The following is a 23,056-nucleotide window of genomic DNA, read 5'->3' as shown; positions in this document are numbered from 1 at the left end:
AAAGATTGTTGCAGTGCTACAATTTAAAAAAAAAAATGAAGAATTGTTGGACCCATGTTGATATACATGTCATTACCTCGTACAGCCACTAGATGGAGACACAGGAAAAGTAACATGTGAATAACGCTTCATATACAGTCTGTTTGATGTGAAATCTCATTATTTACTGTCTCTGGCTGAAGAAACACATGTTTTTTTAAAACCTAAGAATGTATATTAAATACAATTTAACCAAAAAAATGACTTATTTTATCCTCTTTCCTTGCTTTAATGTAGAACTTTTCCCAGTATAGAAAATGTTTCCATAGTCTTCCATGTCTGTACTCGGAGGATGGCAGCAGCAGTAATTACACTCCCGTGACCCGCCCCCTTCTCCACCACCACCACCAGGACTTCCTCTCTGTCTGTGTGTGTATGTGTGTGTTTCAGTGATGGGGCAGTGACTGTGCCTCAGTGTTACAGTCCTGCTCAGCTCAGACATTTAGTTTTTGATTGAATAATTGAATTTTGGTTTAATTTTCTTCTTCATCCCCTGCCTCCTTGTCACCATGCTGCGGGTTGTTGTAGAGTCAGCTAAAGGTTTGCCCAAAAAGAAGGTTGGAACTCCTGATCCAATCACATCTGTGATCTTTAAAGGTAAGTTTTACTCTGAAACTGACTTTTTTGCATCTAGTTTGGTTTTACAGAGAAATGTAAAGTATCATAGCAACTAAAACGTACCTTTATGTTTTCCTTTTATTGTTGTACTTATGCATGACATCATTCTCTGTTGGTTTTTTTTTTACTGTGGTTTTTATGAAAACTGAAGTGTCTTGTGTTAACCAGCAAAACACTAAGTTGAATTTTCTGAATTATTAAATGAAAAAAAAAAGCACAACATGTCACAACCAATTCCAACATGTAAACTGCAGCCAGTACATGTTTGGATCTGTATAATGTGATTTTAATAGAGGGAATGAAGGGGAAAATATGAGAGCGGAGTTGCAGGGAAACTGTGCTTATTAAGTCTGCGAGTTAAAAAAAAATTGGCTGATGAAGAAATGGCATTTCCTCCTGGAGAGGATTTGACAATGGGGTAGTAGCTCTCAGCTGTTTTAATTCCTCCTCCTTATCAACTCCAGGTGTGGCAGCTCCTGTTGCTTTGTTAAAACTAAAATGGCTGCCACCCACTGATATTAAAAACAACAGCAGATTTAGTCAAAAATCAGCCGGTTTTAAAGTCATAACTTGAAAGAATGCCTTCAGGTGATTTCTAGACTTGGTTGAAGTCCAAACCGATATTTTTGAATGAGGGCCAAAAAGTTTTTCTTACATATTGTGAAAAAATATTCATCTTCCCTTTCAGAGGAAAAGAAGAAAACCAAATCCATTGACAGTGAACTGAATCCTGTATGGAATGAGGTAAAATCTACAAACTAAAAGAATCATATTGTGATCATTTTCATGCAAAAATCATCCGTCTGGAGTCTGTCTGTTCTTATCTCAATCAAATAACTACTGTTATTTGCATTTGGTTATTGCCCTTGGCTCATATTGCAATTTTGATTATTTTGGAATTTTCTTTGCACAAACAGTGTCACACATGTAAACATCATCGACCTACTTATTCATTTACTTTGATTTTTACACAAAGAGCCTAGAATAGCAAAAATGTATTGATTAATTGATAGAATTAATCACTTTTTACAAGACATCACATGACTTCACTGTGTTTTTACTGCATTGACACATAATGAAGTGAGTGAGAGTGATAGTGGTCTGATAACAGTTTTTGCATTTCACTAGCTGAGTAGGCAAATCAATACTCTGTAAGTTGTGTAAGTTTAAGGCTCCGCAGCTATTCAAAACAAAAGCGTGTGTTTTTTCCCGCGTGTTGTTTGGCAGGTGCTCGAGTTTGACCTGAAGGGCACGCCGCTGGACACCAGCGCCTACATCGATGTGATTGTGAAAGACTATGAAACACTTGGGAAAGACAAGTAAGTACACACAAACACACACACACACACAGTGAGCCTGTGTTTTAATGTTTATGCAACAACTGGGATTATCATAATCCACGCTGAGTCAGATTAGAAATTCAGACGGCTTTATTGATCCAAAAAAGTAGATTTAACTGGTTGCTCAAGTGACGCATCCAAACTGAAAAAAATTATTATAAATTAAATGATAATAATTAGAGCCACTTTGTTGCTCACTCCATCTTAATCTAATTTCTGTAGCTAACTTTGCTCGGCCTATTTACACCATTGTATTTGAACGTTGGGGTTAATGGTGTTACTTTTGAGAGCTCAGTATTTTCTTAGGTGGTATTTGATATAAAATGTTTCTCTAAAAAAATGTATCACCACTATACAAATAAATCAGGTGTTTTGGAGGTGCTGGAGGTGGCTATCAGAGGTTAGCTGTCATGGCCTACTGTGTAGCATGACTTGCTAATGTTGCTAACCATTGTTATATGACATTAAACATCAGTAATGAGGAGAACAACCTTGTTTAACAGCACTGTTTGTGTTGTGTTGTGTCTGAGTGTTAGCATGACGTAGCGTCTCTCATCTCCTTTCTCTATATTTGTAAGGTTTCTACAGTACTTTAACATGTAAAATGTCTTGAGGCACTGTATATAAGTAAAAATTGTAGTACAACGATACTTAACATTTCTGTTGACGTGTGTGAGTATGAGTTCAGCATTTAGCTGTTCTTATCCTTCACAAACAAACTATTAAACCAGCAAGATTTGAAGAGAATTATTCATAAAAACTGTCTCATCACTGATGCAAAAATTAAGCTTTGTTATGAAACAAATTCTTTGTTGACGACATACTAAAAGTAACTCTGTGTTAGTATTGAGCTTAGAGTTTAAAGCAGAGGTCTCAAACTCACCTGTTTTTAGTAATAGATTAATTTTCCATCATAACTGTTTTTATTTTGAACAATATATCGTTCAATATCAACACATTTTACACTTTTACTTTGAAATTCTGTGAAATTATGGTCACAAACTTTGTGAAATGACTTAAGATGATGGAGAATTGTGATATAATTTAGCACACATTATGGAACAGTTGCTTTTTATTTTATTATTTTTCCAAAAGCCTTTTTTTCCACTTGACACCCCCCTTCTGATCTGACTAGTTTGAGAACCCTTGTCTAAAGAATTGCAGTGAAGCAGAAACATTTCCATGTGTCCAGGTCTTTGTGTCTTATTCACGTCAGTGTAAGTCCGTGTTTTTACACATTACTCACAGTTTCAACACATTGTAATCTGATCTGTCATGAAGCAACACTTAAAGTGGTTTAAAAAAAAATTAAAAGCAAAATATCTGGTAAAGAATTTGTCAAGATAAATAGTTGTAAAGTCGGATAAACTACTCTACAAGGACTGAGACTAAGTGAGATATTTTCATAGCTACCCAGTGTTTGAGTTATGCAGTTGGCTCCGTCTCTACACCCTCACACCCTGTTTGCCATGCTGAGGCTTGTTGCATTGGGACGTGGGATGTCTGATCCTGATTGGGCAATGTGGACGGATGAATTGCTGTTTGTCTTCACTCTGTCTTGCTGGGAAATGTGTGGCATTGTGACTGGGAACAGTCGGGGGGAAAGGAAGTACTCAGCAGAGGAGTGAGTGCTTTAGGTACTGCTTTCAAGTCAAGTTTGTGAAACAGGACATTAAAAATACAGTAGGAGTTGAGCAGAATTGCTTTACAAAAACAAAGGATTAGAAGAAGTGATCAAATAAGAAAATATAGCAGAATAAAACCGTGATAGATTCAGGATAGTTTTTCAGTCTTCAGGTTTTTCTGAAGCAGGGGTGTATACAAGTGACAACCCATAATGACATCACCTATAAAAATCTCAATTCCTGGTATACAGCCGCCAACTGGTAGTTCATAGTGGGGGTCACCTTTAAACCAGGCTCCTATTGGACGATACCAGCTGTCATTAACATCCACTCATACGTGCCATAAACGGGAATATAATTTCCAAAATTAGCATCATCTTCTACTGCAGAACACCTGAAACAAATGATTGAGACCATTAACTCTTCAGGAAAATGTTGGCTTACATTATAAATCAATCAAGTGCCCCCTTGTTGCTATTCAGTATATTCTCACTTCCTGATTGACTTCATCAAGGCAATTGTACTTTTTATCGATCCTTTTAGGGTTAAATTCCTCTGCATTTAACCCATCCTCTACTAGAAACCTTCCTACAATTAGTAGAAGTGCCTGGGGGTGCAATGGGGGTTGGATATCTTGCTCAGTGGTACTCCAGCCCTTTGACCTGGTAAGGGACATGCCTAAAACACCTCCCAAGTAAGGCAGCCACCTCAACTGACTCCTTGACACGGGGTAGCAGCGACTCTATTGAGTCTCTCCCGGATATCTGAGCTTCTGTGATCTCGTTCTTACGGTCACTACCCACTGCTCGTGACCGTAAGTGAAGGTTGGAACGTAGAGTGATCATCTTCACCACAAACAGACCGGTTCTACGTCCACATTACTGTAGATGCTAAGTAAATGAAAGTAAAAAATAACTAGCAATATTTTGAATACTTTCAGTAGATTACCATGCTGTCAGACCGCTCTATGAGAGTATAATCAAACCAGCTGATCTGCACATACTAACACAGCTTCTATGCTCTTATGCTAATGTGCGTTTCAATATGTTGAAATAATATTGTGGTGTTTTAGATGGGCCTTCTACAACAAGTTTTCTTTTCTGCCTCTGTTCTCTGCTGAAGTTGGAACTGGGAGTGGCATCGACCCCAAGTTCACTTTGTTCCAGTTGAGAAGTCGCAAAACGCAAACGTATCTTGGGCTAGCCATCGTTAGCAATACCAGTTGATACATGGTATTTTTTGAGCGCACAAACAGCATAGACAACATGTCTGTGGTTAAATATTAAACAGTATAATGTCAATGACTGGGATTTACTGTGATACAAATACAACAGAAGTGCTATTGAGTGTAAAAACAGCAGTGTTTGTTTGTTTGGAAGCCATAGCTGGTGCTTGGTGAGTATCCAAGTTGGAACTTCCATGTTCCGACTACAAATGGAACCCTCCCTAAATCATGTTTGAGTTCTTCTGACACACTGACTAAAAAATTGAACTGCCCCTTTAAGAGCTTTAAGGAAAAACCAGTAGTATACTATTTTTTCTGAGTTTCTCCAAATGAGAGTTCAAGGCTGTTGCTTCCACGTTTAGCCAGGATCACATATGGAAACAGTTAAGACTCTCCACAAAGAATGTTTTCCTCGACATCACTAATTAACTATGATCAAAGTGTTATCTGTCGAGAGAACGCAAAACAAAGATGTTGTCACTTGGGAAATCATCAAAAAAAACAAACAAACAGACTATATACAGTATATACATGTATTTGTGCTCATGTGCTTTACTGAGTTAAAGTTTCCTCTCACTGCATGGGACAGTCATAACTGAGGGAGGAGCCTTTTTCCAGCCAGTGTTTAAACTGAGTAAAGTTTTCCACTGGGCCGGCCTCGTCTGACACACTCCCTCAAGATCTACAGCAGTGGGACCAAAGCAGGATTTCTCCTCACTCTAAAAACTCTGTTCCAGCTGCTGTTTTGGGCAATCCCAGTAGCCATGGCAACAGAAATTGAAGGAATTGGGGTGGGGGGGGGGTGCTTGTAGATATAAATAATCGTAAGACAAAGAGTTGTTCCAGTTCAGCTGTTGTTTTTTTATGCTTTGCATAGGCTTCTTTATTATATTACATACAGGAAATAGCTGTATAATAAAGAACCGTTTCAGAATGTTCTTGCCATTTTGTCTTTAAATAAAATCTATTAATATCAATACAATCTGGATAGTGGATGGGTTTTTCTCCAAAAAGTACACTCTCTTTTCTCAGAAACACTAATTGTGGATAGTTCATTCATTTATCAATGCTAGATATGTTATTTATACATTTTTAATAGACTTATAGTTCACAATTCAGCATAGAAAGGCATTTTTCTGTAATTATTGACCCTTTTGTAAGGTTTAAAGGACTTACAGCAAAGATGCATGATATCTGAGGATTCTAAGAAAAAAGTGTAATATGTTCATGGAATATAGTTTGAACAATACTTTCGCATGAAAACCAAAGTAATTGTTTCATTTCCTTTCTTATAAAAAGCACAGTCAGGCGTCCGCGTGTCCAGATATTCCGTACAGAACGTTTTGTTTATTTGCAGCACTTGATAAATGTAATATAATGGCGATTATCACAGAATTGTCAGGGAATTTTTCACACTGCAGTTACAGATCTGAGCTGTGCTTAATCACATTCATCTGTCCTAACATTCATCCGTGGCAGGAAATTTAATTTGTCAGCAGGATGGGTGTTTACTTTTTTGCAGCCAAGAAGGACTATCAGAGCTGCTTGTGTTGAACGTCACTCCTTTCACCCTCTCACGTTGGTAAATATAATCACTTGGCTGAGCTTAACTCCGGAGAGGAGTTCAATGTGTTTTGTGTATGACGACAAATCTGAAGCAGCATCACTCGGTTTTTCCATTCATGACAATGGGGGAAAAACTGTAACTGCATCCAGCGCTGACTGTTCAACTTCACTCTGCCTGAGGGTGAGTGTTTGCAATTGTAAAAAACCGAAGGAATTTTTTCATTCTCTCTGAATCTCTGAATCTGTTTTTATCTGCATGTTTACTCTGGAAACAATTGGGGGAGGAAAAAAAGCATGACTTCCTTAATCTGTTCACAATATAAACTCTTACAGGACCGTGTTATTATAGAAGGCACTGTAGATGTTCAGCAGTGTCTGGTATCAGGGTTTGATAGCATTCAGAAAAGTATTCCTGAATCCTGGAGCGACACTATAACTGAACCACGTATAACCAACTGGAATGAATGAAACTAGTGCAGTACTCATTCAATATGTCGCATTTCTACTGATACAGGTATCTCTTGCACTTCTTATCTAAGCAAAGTCAAAGTTGGCACCGCACACACTCGTGCCTTTTTAGTAAGTCATCTGTCAAGCACACCTTTGGACAATGATGCGATAAATAGACAGGCAGATGGATGTGCCTTGCATTTATTGCTAAGCACATATCCCACATTACCTCTTCCTTCCCTTCCAAATGTGTTGGAGATTGTTCAGTAGTGTTTGGAATCACGTGATAGCTCACGATACCAATAATATCGCTATACAACGATTCTGTGACAATCAATGTATTGCGAGACCCAAGTTTCCCCTCATTCATTTGAGCAGCGCCACCGTGAGGAGACATGAAGTAGAGATGCCCGGCGAGTGAAACTGTCAGGGACTGTAAAATATCAATATTTACCCAGGCCCAGCTCTACTGTAAATAAAATCATACTATCCTATGATTGTACATTTACAAGAAAGTACATGTATCTTCACCAGTATTTCACACACTGGACCTTTTTGAAAGTTGTATGAAAGTTTGGAGACAGAAGCAGGTGTTGGGGGAGTCGCTGTGCAGCTGTAAGCTCCGTCTACATTCCTGTTTGGATCACTTTGACAGTGCTATTGGGGGAAACATTATGATTGTGTGTGTGATTGTGACTCACTCCCTTGATGCTACATACCAGGTTTATAGAGTCACTGAATCCCCTGGAGAATCCTCATATTGAACTCCTTCCTCCTTATGCTGCCAAAACACTAACTCCTCGTCCTCTCTCCTCTGTCTAACTTAACTCTGTGTCTGGTGACCTTAAATGGTCGTAACATGATATGCAGCTGTTTTGCCAGAGTAGGTTTTGTGTTGCTCATTCTTTTGGCCTTTTATGCAAGGAGTTGAGCTATTGGCTATAAAATGATTGAATTTGCAAGTTTGATGTTGTGTTGATGGGTATTAAAGGGATAGTTCAGGCTGTTTGAAGTGTGGTTTTATGAGATACTGACACATAGTGCTGACTGATCTCCTCCTGTGCTGGTAAACAACCTGAAACATGGAGGCTCACACCCTCCAAAATCATGGCTGTCAACTGGGACATTTTACCCACTATGTTTGCTTAAGTCTACAACATCTTAAGAGTGTTTGCCACTTTTTCTTGCCATTAACTAAAGTTTGCTCTCACTCTCCCACAACAAAGTCCATAGAGAAAATCATCGATTTTTGTTGCTGATCCACTGTTGACTCCATCAGTAAGTTCAAATGTCTTGTTTTGGGATTTTTTTTGTTAAAAAAGCTTTTGTTCTCATTTACACAAGTGACATAAACCTGCCAAATGAGTCAAAGTAGACCAGTAACTTCCATGTCTCCTTGAGCTAAAAATGCTGATTTTCTCTATGGACTATGGTGCAGGTGATTTGAGAAGTTTACACATTTCAGTTTCCAGTCAGAAAAGGCTGATTTAATGACGAGTTAAAGCAGTGAACACAATCTTATAATATTGCAGACACAAGCAGATGAAGATTGTATTCCCCAAGATTTTTTTGAGTCACTAAAATCGTTTTTTCCTTTGTTTTAAATGAGAATGAGCTTCTAAAAGGACAGGCTTTTAAAAATACAAAGACACTACTATACTTAAGACAAGATCTTGATCTCTAACTTTGCTAATGTTTATTTACTGTATATTTAGTTATTTTTTTACATAAAACACTTTGAAATCATCTTAAAGTCATTCGATTTAAACTAAAATGGCTTCTCTCGGCCATTTCTTGTCAGATCACATGTATTTTTTCAAACTAGGTCAAATAAAACATGTTGGCAAAGGGAGGAAAAACGTATAATCTGTAATGGTTTTCCAGTGCCGTGTTTAATTCAGAGCTTACAATGGACAAACGGTCCATAGTCAGAGCATGACTCTATCCCAGGAAATCCGAAACTCTCTATATATATATATAAAATGTCAACTTGCTGAGCATAAACATACTTCACATTTAGCCGTGTAATCTTTTTGTGGCATATAAAGGCACAACAGAACACCTCATGCAACAATAAACTGCTTTGGAGCTCATTTTGCAAATCAATTCCACCATAGACGTATGTATGTGTTCTCCCAATCCAACCATGTGACTCTGAATAGATAGTTTATTTTCTACTAAAAGGTTCAGTGTGTAATATCTACTGCTATCTAATGGTGAGACTGCGGAATGATCCGCTCACATGTCCAGGAGCTACAGAAAGCATCAACCAGCACGTTGAGTTGTCCAATATCTCCACAGGTTACCATAGATAGTTTTAGATGTTCTAAACCAGTGGTTCTCAAAGTTTTTAGACCGAGCACCACCTGACACCATTGAGCTCTTGAAGTGGCTACATAATTTGTATGGTCCTCCATTTTGAAAGGCCTTAGTTTAAACGCACATACACACAGGAAACACTTTCATAAACCTCTACTCTACTGTTCGTTGTCCTCTCCTACGTTGGTTTATGCTCCATGTGTGCATGTTTGGAGTCTTTCCTTCATTTGTGTCCTGAGCCTCCACCTCAAAATGCAAAAAAATGCTTTGATTTGTCCATTCAGGCTTCTGTAGAATCATGGTAACACAAGATAGCAGCTGTCTCCGAGGCCCATATTCTCCGACTCGAAAAAACATTTCATCTTACAGCAATTGTACCTTTTTATTGAAACATATTTATGGGTATTATGCATCAATTTCCCCAGTGTTACACAAACATAGATTTACTTATTTAAGAGTTAATAATTACTCCAGGAAATGTTGTAAATAACATTCTTTACAGGAAGTGTTTGATGTACTGTATGTATGCAGAGGAAGATATAGGCTTTTCAGTCGCCAGTGCACTGCAAACACTGCATAAGCCAATTACAGAAACAAGAAACTAGAAACAAGCCAAATCTTGTTTGATGAAAAGGGAAGCTGCCACTTGGGGGAGGGAGGAAAAACAGGCCAAAAACTGAACAAAGTTTAAGAAAGTTGGATTTATCACAGGCAAAGAAACACTGTCATGCATGAAATTTTGACTTAAAATGAGTTTTGCCTTAGTTGATTGAGCAGATTTTAAGAACTGATTCCTTCAAATTGTTTTTCATGTGCAAAACCGGCTTGCGATGATTAGCTTTCTTATTGACCCAAAATAAGAATAATTTCCCAGGAACAAGGCTTAAAGTCAGCATGCTTTTAAAAAAATCAGCCTGTATAGTGATACTCCAAAGTTTACTAGTTTTACAGAGTTTTGTGAAGCTTTCAGGTTTTCAGTGTTGTTAAATGACCACTTCTGAAGCACAGGCTGGGAGCTTCTGTGCTGTGATGACTGTGTTGTGGCTCATGAGGTACGTTTGTTTGTCTGAGCAGGCACGGTCTGTTAGCTCTGGGTGGAGACTTGTGTGTGTGTGTGTGTGCGTGCGTGCGTGCGTGTGCGCCCCTTTTGTGGATGTGACTTGAGCACACAGAGCGCCAGTGCATCTCTGATGTTATTAATACCGACTCCAATGACAGACTGAGAAGTTATTCTAATGTTTCGTCCACTGTTCTCACCAAAATAAATCCTAAAACTGAACAGCACCTGTTTAATCAACACCTATCTGATATGCATCCAACAAAAAGTGTCATTATGAGTAGTTAATTGACAAATATAAACAAGTAAAACACCTTTTGAATAAAGATTTAACAGCTTTTAGCACATCTAAAAACATACATTGCATTACTGATGATACGAAACGGATTAATTAAAGCAGCATTAAAAACAAATCAGTTTAAAAGAATATACAAAATACACATTTCAAATAAATATAAGGATGAAGAACAGCAGCTTAATTCAGGACGATAATGAAAACAGTCGTGTTTAAAGACAGAAATAATCAATATTCTTGTGCTTCACTGAGAACATTAAGAACATTGTATAAAATATTATATAAGTATTTTGTTTGATGAGATAATGAAGTTGATAAATTGAGTCGCGTTTAATAGGAACATATAAGTTTACTGTCTTTTTTCTTTTAAAACTTGATGAAATGAAACATAAATGTGTTGAACATGTTTGAAATAAACCATCTGTCTAAACCACACAAAGTTACAATATCTGATGGTGGATATTTACAGTATTTATATAGCTATTTGTGTATTGTTAAATGTTTTCCTCACTTTGTGGTTCTTGACAGGTTTCTTGGATCGACTAAAATCTCTTTGAGAGACCTCGCCTCAGGTCAAACGCGAACAATACCGTCCAAAAACGTGCCATTGCTCAACGAAAGTGGTCAGAATATCGGAGTGAGTTATATTCTCTCTCATTATTAATTAAAAAACTGTACTCCAAAGGCTGTTTATTTATTTAGGACAATTTATTTTCTTCCAGGCAACAATCGACCTTGTGATTGGCTACGATCCTCCACCAAACGCTGCACCAAACCCCAATGACCCTCAAGTAGGAGACACTATGATGGACACTGGTGAGATGATTTACTGCCAAGTTTGATTTAAAGTACACGACACAGTCTTTTCATTGTTTTCGTCTTTCTGTTGATTAGGTGGCGGCGGTGGTGATGGTGACGGGGGTGATGAGGGGAATGAGACTCAGCTGGATGGAAGTACAACTACTCCTGCAGGGGGCGCAACGCCCTCTGGTCAGACGGTGAACCTGCGTAAGCGACTAGCCAGAGCACAGGGTCGCCACCGACTGGCCAATAAACCTCAAGACTTCCAGGTGAGTTTCACAGTTTCTGAAAATCAAGACTAGAACATTTTATCCAATCCAGCAGTTTTTTTATGTTGGTATGATTAATATGCTCAGGTGAGTTTGCTCAATTTGTTCACGTGTAAATCGCCAAGATGGACGCCAAATTCGAAATGGCCAACTTCCTGTTGAGTTGAGGCCATGGTCCCAATTGACTTTTTTGTTCGTCTTGTGCTGTGACATGTTTCCACCAAGTTTCGTGTAATTTATGCTGTGTTCACACCAAACGTGATCTGAGACCATTGCATATATCGCGCTGCGGGATAATTTCATGTCAGTGCAATGTGTGTTCTGCTTAAATGCGATTCTTACGGGGAAAAAAAATAGTTAAATTCCAGGAATTCCAATAGGTCCTCGTCCCACTGTGTGAGTATCCGGGCCCTGATTAATGAAAGTTGCATGGTGCAGCTTTAAGTAAATAAATGAATAAATAAATATTAAATTCACTCACACAAAAAGCCAGAAAGTGGTGGTCAACAATGAAAAATGTTGCCCAAATGTTGACACAGTGACTCTGTCTCTGTCTCTAAGATCCGTGTTCGGATCATCCAGGCTCGTCAGTTGTCGGGGAACAATGTCAAACCCGTGGTGAAAGTCAGCACGTGTGGACAAACCCACAGGACGAGGATCAGGAGGGGAAACAACCCGTACTTTGACGAGGTGCCGTCACCTTCACGCTTTCCCACTTTAAAACTTCACATTAGCACATGAACTGTTTGTATTTAATGTATATTTTTCTTTTTTCTTATTTCTTATTATTTTCCTTTTTTTATTTACAGATGTTGTTCTATAATGTCAACATGCTGCCGTCTGATCTGTTCGATAAGCAAATAAGCTTCCGGGTAAGAATGTGTCATTGTTTTCCCCTCTGTTCCTCACACATGTAAACTGTTTTTGTTTGTTTTTAACCCTTAAACACACCTCGACACATTTTTGTGTTTTTGGCTTTTATTTTTTGTACAATATTTTAACCTTTTTTTCATGCATGTTCTTAAACATTTATGCCAGGTTGTGCATTTCAGAGTTTTCTCTTTTTTAAAATGTTTTAGTCTATTGTAAACAACGGTAACTAAAATACTCACACTAACACACCTAGGCACAAAAATGTCCTCATTGAAACCCATTCAAATCACTCTTTTGATGCATCATGACAAAAAATGTATGGGTTAGAAATAAAAAAAAATCATTAATGTTTAATTTAAAAAAAATAAAAATCTTTTACTACTATTGTGTACACAAGCAGACTACTGTGTAAAAACTCATCATTTTAGATGAACTTACAAATGCAAATGACAAAGTGTGTAACTTTAAATTTGTCTCTTCAGGTGTATGATTCTTACTCACTGAGGGCCGACAGTCTCATGGGAGAATTCAAGGTTCCCTGCTTGTCCTTTTCCTCTTCCCATTGTGATGTTTTAAATAATATGTAAAAAGCGTGGTTGGTGTTGGTTCATGTTAGTCTTTCTGATCTCTCTTTTCTTTTTCTCACTTAGCTGGACGTCGGTTATATTTACGATGAACCAGGTGAGCTTGATTTGTGTCATTTACATTTGCACAGGACTGTGACGGACTATTTCTGAAACTGAAATTTCAAAATTTCAGTTTTATTTTTTCTAAATAAAACTGTTTTTCTTCATTTTAAATTGTTAATACACTATTTTAACATGCAGTAAATTTATTAGGGTGGCTATAATGAAACAATACTATTGAATAACAGAGTAGAACCTTTATTGTCAAATCAGGTACACAATGAAACTGCTGTGCTTCTCAATACAATAATATACAAATAAAACCGACAAAGGTGGATTTAAAAAAAAGGAAAACATACAATTAGACACAAACACACACATTACTTCTAGGATCCACATTCAAAAGAGAGAAATTCTTTAAATGTGAGAGTTCTCCTTGCTATCACAGTAATAATAATAATAATAATGATAACATGTTATCAACATGTACATGTGTGTTTGTCCTGTTTCAGCCCACTGTGTCATGAGGAAGTGGCTTCTCCTCAATGACCCAGATGATTCCAACTCTGGAGCTAAAGGCTACCTCAAAGTCAGCCTCTTTGTCGTTGGAACAGGAGATGAACCTCCGGTACGAGAGAGAGACACACATGCACATGTTTTTCCTCTTCATCCATATGTAAATAAGGTGGCTGCACCTCTCTCTTGCTCTCTTTTTTTCTTCATGGACTCTGTTCGCTCCTATTTTTATGTCACAAACATTATGAAGGTGGAGAAGAGGGAGTGTAGCGACGACCAGGATGACATAGAGAGTAACCTGCTGCTGCCGGCCGGTGTGACTCTGCGATGGGCCACGCTCTCGCTGAAGGTCTTCAGGGCTGAAGATATTCCTCAGAGTGAGTCGAGCCGTAGATACACAGGATCCAGTCTTTTGATTTGATTTGAAAGAAAAGAGAAGCCTTCTGTCAATTTTCACCTCCTCTACTGTTAATCATATGGATCCTTTTTAGTTTGGGTGCATTTGATCAGTCAGGCTTAAAACAGAAGTTTTTGTTTTAAGAATAATGAGGTCTCAAAAACCTCTTCATCCACATGAAAAAAAACACTGTTGAAGATAAAATATGTAATATTTCTACACTAAAATATCCTTAAAACAACAGAAAACCAGATTTACATTACCTTTTTAAGACTTGTATAAAGTACCTTGAAGTAAAAGTCTTAAAGTACATGACATTTACTGTACCAAGTATCAAAAGTAATTTATAGATATAAAAGGTACTTAAATTTTAGAAGTAAAAGTATTAAAAAAAGTGAGGAGTAAGGATTGAGCCATGGTGGCTCAGTGGTAGGGCGAGTTGTCTTTCTACTTTGAAAGTTGTGGGTTCAATTCCTGGCTCTGCTAGTCTATATGTGCCCTTAAACAAGACACTTAACCCCATGTTGCAGCGTGTGAATGGGTATGAAAGATGTGTGAATGGGTGAAAACTGTAGTGTAAAGCAGCTCATCAAGACTAGTTCTATATACTGTAAATACAAACCATAATACCAACTCTTCTTTTTCTGATTGTATTTGATAGTAACGAGTAACAAAGAGAGTTAGAGGAAATGTAGTGGCGTGAAAGTTGCAAGAAATACAAATAACAAAGTGAAGTATAAATGTGTGAATTTCGTACTTGAGTACAGTAACAAAATATTGATTTATAAAACCCTGATGAAAACAAGAAAAATACATTTGTTTTTAGATAAAATATGACTCAGTCTTCATGTACCTAATATTCGAAGTTTTAAATGTTTTTTTAAGTTCTAAAAGTGAAGAACTTAATTAATTTTAATTCATCTTTGCAGCTGTTCCACAGATCCACACCCTTAAATTATATACCGTTTCTCTCTATTTTTACTGACAATTGATGAATTCCTTCTAATTCCAGTGGACGACGCCTTTGTCCAGTCCCTGAAAGGGATTTTTGGAGGTGATGGAAACAAGAAGAACCTGGTGGATCCTTTCTTAGAAGCTCGCTTCGCAGGCAAAAAGGTTCCCCCCTGATCGTTTCTCCCCCTTTTTTTAAATGCAAAAACATAAGTAAGCAGGGAGAAAAATAAAACCGATGTGTGTTGTCCTTGTTGTCTCTGCAGCTGTGCACTCAGATCATTGAGAAGAACGCAAACCCTGAATGGAACCAGATCCTGCACCTTCAAGTGAAGGTAACAAAGCGTCAGGATGGAATGATGTTTTCCGCTAAAACCTCAGTTTAACCTGGTTCTTTTGTGTTTTTTGTTTTTTTTTAAAGTTCCCCTCCATGTGTGAGTCTGTCAAACTTACAGTCTTTGATTGGTAAGTACAGCAAAACTGCATTGTCTTCTAGTAATTTCCGTCACAGTTTCAAGTTCTTAATCATCTCCTATGGAAGAGTAATTCCGACTTTCTGACTTTAATCACAGAATTTTGACTTTTTGTGCAATATAGAGTGTCTTACATCACATTCTATAGAAAATCTAATTTAAATTTAAACCTTGCCTGGCCACGTGTTCCACCGCCGGAAGCAAAATAAAGAGAGAAATGTTTGTGTTAGTCTGTACACATCGGTATGTCTATTTGTTTGTTAATTCCAATGAAACAACTCAACACCGTGCACAAAGAAAATAAATCTACAGAGTGTTTGATTGGAATACCTCTATCTCCAACTTTGATTCTCAAACAGGACACGCTGCATGTAAAAATAAATAACATCAGGAGGGGCTTAAAGCATTGGCTTAGCCTCGTCTACACCAGCTATATAAACTCATCTGAGCAAAAAGTACTTGAAATGTAGGAGCAAAGATTAGAAATACTTCACTGTTCATTTTGTGACTTTTGTACAATTATCAACATCCCCCCATTTTTTTAGAGGACGAAAAAAAAAACGCATTCCAGAAAGGGTGCACCTGCGGCACAGATCTATGCCACGTAGCACTAAGGGTTAAAGTTAGGCTGAGGCTTAAGGTTAAGTTCAGGGTTAGGATTAGGTCAGTAGTAGTTATAGTACAGGAGTGAAGTCAGTGCAATGTCCTTTGAAGTCATGGAAACCAGTGTTTTTGTGTGTGTGTGTGTTTGTGTGTGTGTGAATCCATGTCCCACCAACAACCACATGAGAATAATGCAGTGGCATATGACTCATCGCTGTGCAGGCTCTTCCCTTCCCCTTAATAACATGCACTGGTTCCTGTTGGCACCATGTCGCAGCTCATTTCCATTATTGTGTGTGTGTATTTGGTATTCCTTATGTTGTGGGGACCTAAATCTGTTTACTCATACACTTTATGGGGACAAAAATCAAGTCCCCATAACGTAAAAGACACATTTTACGTGATACATTTTAAGGTGAAGACATGTCTGTCTGTCTGTCTGTGCGTGCGTGCGTGCGTGCGTGCGTGCGCTTTTCTGGGTCTGATAACTCCAGGAAGTCTGAGGGGAAATAAATGCAGGACCAAATATTAGAAAAACAGAAGGTGTTGAAAACAGTTCCCACTGTTAAGTGGCGACAAAGCAAAAACACAACAGTGCTGTTAATCACATGGTTGCAGATTCATGTGTATGTAAAGTGTAAAGTTACTGTGTGTGGTTGCAGGGATCGCTTGACAGGGAATGATGCCATTGGTACGACGTACCTGAACCTTGCCAAGATTGCCTCCTCTGGTGGAGAGATAGAAGGTATTGAAGAATCCCTCAAAATAAACTGCCTAATAAGTCTGAAAGATCCTTGTTTTTTTGTCATTATATCTGTTTGGATGCACTTTTAAATGGTACTTGAATTTTGTTTTTTTTCTCCTGGCGTAGAGGAACATGCAGGAAATGTGGAAATATCATCGTTTGAAGGTTCAACCATGCTCTTATTTTTGCTCTGTGTTGCATGATAAAAAAACAAAACATGTTTTGCACGGCAATAGTCGTAAATAGTAATTTGAATGTGTAACCGTTTTATTGTCGTAGTGCCTGCCACATGCTTTCCGCCACCACCGCCTCAAATGAAGCAGCACTGGCATTACTAACAATTCAAGCTTTGCTGCGATTCACTGGAGTCATTTCAAGAGTTGATTCAGTGTCCGTCTCTCTCTTCCAGCTAAGACGGGTCAGTCCGAGGTGGGTTTCCTGCCTGTGTTTGGGCCGTGCTTTGTCAACCTTTACGGCAGCCCCAGAGAGTTCACCGGGCTGCCAGATCCCTATGAGGATCTCAACTTTGGCAAGGTATAAGAAGTCGTCTGCAATTTTTCAAATTTCACCTTTGTTAGTGCCCCCTTTAAAAGGTATTACATGTGTTGTCCCCACACAGGGAGAAGGAGTGGCGTACCGTGGGAGGATCATGGTGGAGCTGGCCACAAAGTTGGAGGGGAAAGTGGACAAAACTGTTGACAACATCCACAGTGACGACATCCTGGTGGCTCAGGTACTGTAACTATTGATCCACTGAGGCATACGTGACAGGTGTGGTTGAGGAACAGATCTCCTCATAATTCCTTGGTGACCCGGTGATGGCATCACATGACAAAAGTAATACACAAATGTGTTTGGGGTGTCATATATGTAGAAGATGTTCTTTCTCCTTTTAAGTCTTTTTGTTGCTTTCTTTTTCTCTCCAGAAGTACCAGAGGAGGAGGAAGTACTGCCTGTGCGCCGTCTTCCACAGCGCTACCATGATTCAGGAGCCTGGCGAACCAATCCAGTTTGAGGTCAGCATCGGTAACTACGGCAACAAACTGGACGCCACGTGCAAACCTCTGGCGTCCACCACTCAGTACAGCTGTGCTGTATTTGATGGTGAGTTCACTGAGCTACTAACAAACTGAGACATATAAAGAACTTCTTTTCTTAATGTCTGGAGTTTGTTTTTTTTAGGTAACCATTATTATTACCTGCCCTGGGCCAACACTAAGCCGGTGGTGGTGGTTACCTCATACTGGGAAGACATCAGCCACCGCTTGGACTCTGCCAACATCATCCTCTTCATTGCTCACCACCTGGTAATTCTGTTTTATCCACTCTTTTTTTTTTTTGTCAACTTTGTGATTGATTGCTCGCACAGTTGTGCAGTTGTTAAATCCTAATCTGTTCAAGCGGAGTGTGTAACGTGTGCGTTCATGTTCCAGCAGCAGTCTGTCATACTCTGCTGGCAATGTAATCCTCACCCAATGATCTGTTGTTGTTTCAGCAATCCAACCTGAAGGCCTTTAAAACTGCCATCTCAGCCAAAGTCTCCGACAACCAACTGGTAGAGGTGTGGCTGAAGTTACTCAATCAGCTCATCGAGGACCTGGAAAGGTGAATGTTCTAGCTAGGAGCCAGTGCAGTATTCAAAGCTGTTCTCTTGAATTATTTGATCCTAACAATGTCAAAGTCATTACTGTTTGTAAGTCACCTGCCAGATTGGAAGCCTGTGCAGACATTCCTGCAGTAGATTCATGTACAACAGTGTAAACAAGTGACCCTTTATCATACGAACGGGCAGGAAGTTGTAAATTGACCATATGTGGACAAACAAAAAGTAAGAACATTTAAAATTTTCATCAAAATACACAAACATCTTTGTTCAGAAATAATCACCACAATCATATTCATATATTTAAGTTATATGCAAGTCAGACTAAAGATAAATAATATTAACCCAGTATAATAATGAAGATATACAGTAAAGGGGAAAATCAAAAATCCAATCTTTTGTCAGATGGAAATATGTTTTATTTATAATAATACAACTTAATTGTTGTAATTTCTTTGTTGTTTCCTTTCAAAACACCCAAGGTCACCTTACTTACTTACTAATCAGTGTTAAACAACAATATGTAATAAACAACAGAGCAATAAGATTTTTACAGTGTAATTATTTTAAATGTTTAGTTTGATTATAAATCAGCTACAACAAAGGTTGTAAGTAGTAATCATGTACAATTTTTGGCGTTTATTTGGTATAATCTAAATTTATTTGATCATAATCCCACAATAACCTTTCAATATGACATAAATCAGGTGATTCTTCGCCTCCTTTGGGTTCTTTTTGGCTGTCATGCAAACACTTTGAACAATCACAGGGCAGATCAGAGAAAGTGGCTGCTCTCATTGGCTGTTCTCCTTCAGTGGAAAGTTCGCAAATCTAGCATTAGCTAACGATGCTGCAAAGAGACCTAAAAAAGAGAGAGTAAATGCAATAAAACACATGTCAGTATCAGCAGAACATTTCTTCTGATGAACGGAGCTAGTGTTTTATGATCTTACCTCCAGCAGCTTTAATTTTTTTGTTTGAACTTTCTTTAGTTTCCCCATGCCTGAACTGGAGGGCCGCTCCAACCTGACGTCACTGGACATCCAAATCAAAAAGCTGCGAGACAGCGATTTGAAGTCCATCCTACAGGGAGCCAGACGGATGAGAGAGGAGGCCATGGAGATCAAAGACACTCTGCCCGACATTGAGGCCTTGGCTGACAAACTTCACATGCTGGCTGAAGAGGTAAAAACAAAAAAACATGGCAAGGCAATGTTTTCAAGTATTCGTCAGTGAAGGGTCAGCTGCCTCTGAATGGATTTGTTTACAACTGGTCACTTTATGTCATGTGCCTGGACGTTAATCAGTCTCACATGAATGGTCAGTGTCATCAAAATGGAAAAGATGCTTCATACTGGTGCATTTGGGCATTTAAAATGATAATAACAGGAGTTTAAAAAGTGCAAAATAAGGCATACACAGGCATACTAAAATAGTGTAATAGAATATATAGCATACAGTGCATGTTTATGTTTGAATTTAATTTAATTTTAAGGATAAACCCCTTGAGATGCATTATCTTGTTTTCAAGAAACCGTAAAAGAGACAGAAAACTGCCAAAAAACCCAAGGTACTTTATCAAAGAATAGCCACAAAATTACATACAATACAAAAACAAGTTGTAATATTAATCTAGATATAGTAAGAGTGATTATATAAATCATGTAATCCAATAATATTAGGAGCAGCCAGATAGTCACAGCACTGTTGAAAGCTATTTATTGGTAACTGAAGGGAAGGGACACAAAACAGGAAACATTTTTTTCCAAACCTCCTTAATAAAATGTCTGATTAGAACTTCTTAACGAGTAATCAAACAGGAAAACTAAAGATAATGCATGTACAGTATCATTAATACCCTTAATACACTGTATATACATATTTCTTATTGTTATATCGTCACTGTGTCCAGCCCCAGAACAGCATGCCTGACGTGATTATCTGGATGCTCCGCGGTGAGAAGAGAGTGGCCTACAGTCGCATCCCCGCTCACCAAATCCTCTTTTCCACGTATGGTGAGCAGGCGTGTGGTCGACACTGTGGCAAGACACAGACCATCTTCCTACAGGTTTGTATCTGCACTCCAAATAAAACAAGATGTTGGCCACCAGACCAAAGTTTTCCTTAACTTGTAGATGATAATTAAAATAAATACAACAGTGTTCTTGGGTTAGGGCAGTGGTTCTCTATTATTTTCTGTCATGCCCCCTGCAGAAGACAGAAATGTTTTTACGCCCCACCCCCAATGGAAATACTATTGAGAACCTGATAATTTTTATTTATTTATCTGTATAAACCACTGTATGAGTTATCCTGCCCTGCCTCTCACGCCCCCCCTGACACCTCACCGCACCCCCCAGGGGGGCCCGCCCCACTATTTGAGAAGTACTGGGTTAGGGTTAGATGCTTGAAAAATTATTTCTCTGACACATCATGGTAAAAAAAAGTATGTAATTTTCTGACTCATAGATTTTTTTGCATATAGCTCCTTTAAACCTCTCATATGATGTGATCTTTCTCCCCTCAGTACCCGATGGACAAGGACAAAGGTTTGAAGGTGCCAGTTCAGATCAGAGTCAACATGTGGCTGGGTCTGTCTGCTCAGGAGAAGAAGTTCAACTCCTTCTCTGAGGGAACCTTCAGTGTGTTCGCTGAGTTGGTACGTTTCTTTATTATTTTTTTATTTACTTTTTAAATCTTATTCACTTTTAAGATTTAAAATATTATTATATTATGATATTCGAAATGATCCTCAACATGTTGCCCTCCTTTTTACTTTTCATTACATTACAGTACGAGAACCAGGCCAAAGTGTTCGGGAAGTGGGGGACCACAGGTCTGGTGGGACGCCACAAATATTCAGACGTCACGGGCAAACTGAAGCTGAAGCAAGAGTACTTCCTGCCCCCTAGAGGATGGGAGTGGGAGGACCAGTGGTTCATTGACCCAGAGAAAGCGTGAGTATAATTGGAGATGATGTTTGTCTCTTTGGCCAAAAAGAAGACAATTTTATGGACTGAGGCTAATTCGCTTCAATAGGAGATTCACCACTGGTTATTATGGTTACGTGTTTTTTTCCCCATTGAACTGCATGAACTGCTCTCTGCTGTTTACATTCCTCTCATGCCAAAGAAAATGATTTAATGACATAGCCATGCCAACGAGCTGGAAGTCGTTTCCTTTTGACCTTTTTTAATCTCTCTCTCCTCATCTGGAGAACAAACACTCAAGTTTCACTTTAACTCCTACTCCAAACATTTGTCCTTTCACTTGAACAGTTTCTTCATGTTTAAATCTGCATTTATGATCATTCTCCACATATGTCCGAACAAATTTATTTTTTTCATGTTTATTGAATTTGTGGAACTAAAATGTATTCAAATCATTATTAATTATAAAAAGTAAAATTTATATCAATATGTAAAGCTGTGTGTTGCTGATAACCACCTCCAGCACCTAGCATCAGGTTTTTCTGTTGCCAGTGTTTTTTTGTCAGACAAATGGAACCCAACTGCTGGGGAAATCACGTTATCAACTGAGCGACATTAGCAATTCTTGCTATGAAAGTGGCTAACTCTGCTAACTTCTGATATTTTGAATTGAGGCCAGCAAATTTTACAAAAGCTTAAGCCAGTTAAAAAATATGTAGAATTCATATCAAGCGTTAGCTTTCATTGTGGCAGTGTTTGATAAAGTGACAGCCCATCCAGCTCGTTACATAGTGTTGCTTCAATTACTTGCCAACATGTAAACAGTACCTGTTAAAACACAAACATGTGGTTCCCTCTCTCTGACGTTGCACTAACGTCATATACATTTTGGCATATTATTGGATATATAGGAGTGACAAACCGCTGCTTGAGGTGGTATTTTACTGTAGTTTTCGCTCATATTGTACATACAGTAAATGTCTGTCATTATGTTTCAGTCTGTTGACGGAGGCAGATGCAGGACACACTGAATTTATGGACGAGGTTTTCCAAAATGAGACTCGCTTCCCCGGAGGAGAGTGGAAAGCTGCCTCCGAGCCCTTCACTGATGTGGTGAGAGCAGTGTCACTCATATTCAAATAATGTGCTGGGAGGCTTTAAATATCACACACACACACACCATGTACACACACACTTTTTCTTTGTCACAGTGACACATATTAAAGGTATGAATGAGTAAGTATGAATTGTTGTTTTTCAGTACATAATGTTGGGATTTTTTTTTTCTTTTACAATAACTCACAATGGACAAACTAAACACCTTTATGGCGCATTTCCACCGGCTCTACTCGTCTCGCCACGGCACGGTTTGAGTAGCGTTTCCACTAGCATAGTACCTGGTACCAGGTACTATTTTTAGTACCTGCTCCGGTGAGGTGCCAAGCGTGCTAGTAGTAGGTACTATGCGATGAGTGGTCAGACTGCCGGCCACGGACTGGCCAGAGTCCCGTCACAAAATAAACAGACAGTAGTGGCAGCAGGTGTGGTCTGCTGATATCAACATTTCTAACCAGTCTGGTCAGTAATTGACGCTCACTAGATATTTCTCTCTTTTTTTGGACCATTCTCTGTAAATTCTATAAATGGTTGTGCATGAAAATCTCAGTAAATCCGCAGTTTCTGGTCTAACACCACCAACAATGCCACATTTAGAGTGATATTAATCACCTTTCTT

General features: G+C 38.6%; 1 protein-coding gene across 1 annotated transcript in view; it reads left to right on the top strand.

The window, feature by feature from the left end:
* Positions 1-403: 403 nt before the first annotated feature.
* Positions 404-23,056, top strand: part of LOC122758931 (myoferlin-like) — a 35,257-nt gene continuing 12,604 nt past the window's right edge. The window contains exons 1-27 of the mRNA XM_044013337.1: positions 404-636; positions 1,346-1,401; positions 1,885-1,976; positions 11,063-11,171; positions 11,257-11,350; positions 11,429-11,604; positions 12,166-12,294; positions 12,414-12,476; positions 12,960-13,010; positions 13,128-13,158; positions 13,616-13,731; positions 13,870-13,996; positions 15,029-15,132; positions 15,234-15,302; positions 15,389-15,432; positions 16,706-16,788; positions 16,915-16,953; positions 17,198-17,322; positions 17,408-17,521; positions 17,715-17,892; positions 17,971-18,095; positions 18,284-18,393; positions 19,384-19,576; positions 20,304-20,459; positions 20,919-21,050; positions 21,185-21,348; positions 22,320-22,434. Of these exons, the coding sequence (XP_043869272.1) occupies positions 549-636; positions 1,346-1,401; positions 1,885-1,976; positions 11,063-11,171; positions 11,257-11,350; positions 11,429-11,604; positions 12,166-12,294; positions 12,414-12,476; positions 12,960-13,010; positions 13,128-13,158; positions 13,616-13,731; positions 13,870-13,996; positions 15,029-15,132; positions 15,234-15,302; positions 15,389-15,432; positions 16,706-16,788; positions 16,915-16,953; positions 17,198-17,322; positions 17,408-17,521; positions 17,715-17,892; positions 17,971-18,095; positions 18,284-18,393; positions 19,384-19,576; positions 20,304-20,459; positions 20,919-21,050; positions 21,185-21,348; positions 22,320-22,434 (2,883 nt within the window). The 5' untranslated portion in view covers positions 404-548. The remainder of the gene's footprint in view (positions 637-1,345; positions 1,402-1,884; positions 1,977-11,062; positions 11,172-11,256; positions 11,351-11,428; positions 11,605-12,165; positions 12,295-12,413; positions 12,477-12,959; positions 13,011-13,127; positions 13,159-13,615; positions 13,732-13,869; positions 13,997-15,028; positions 15,133-15,233; positions 15,303-15,388; positions 15,433-16,705; positions 16,789-16,914; positions 16,954-17,197; positions 17,323-17,407; positions 17,522-17,714; positions 17,893-17,970; positions 18,096-18,283; positions 18,394-19,383; positions 19,577-20,303; positions 20,460-20,918; positions 21,051-21,184; positions 21,349-22,319; positions 22,435-23,056) is intronic.

Source organism: Solea senegalensis, linkage group LG18, assembly GCF_019176455.1.
Source record: "Solea senegalensis isolate Sse05_10M linkage group LG18, IFAPA_SoseM_1, whole genome shotgun sequence".
In the NCBI taxonomy this organism is placed as follows: domain Eukaryota; kingdom Metazoa; phylum Chordata; class Actinopteri; order Pleuronectiformes; family Soleidae; genus Solea; species Solea senegalensis.
This window is presented reverse-complemented; position numbering and strand designations above follow the sequence as displayed.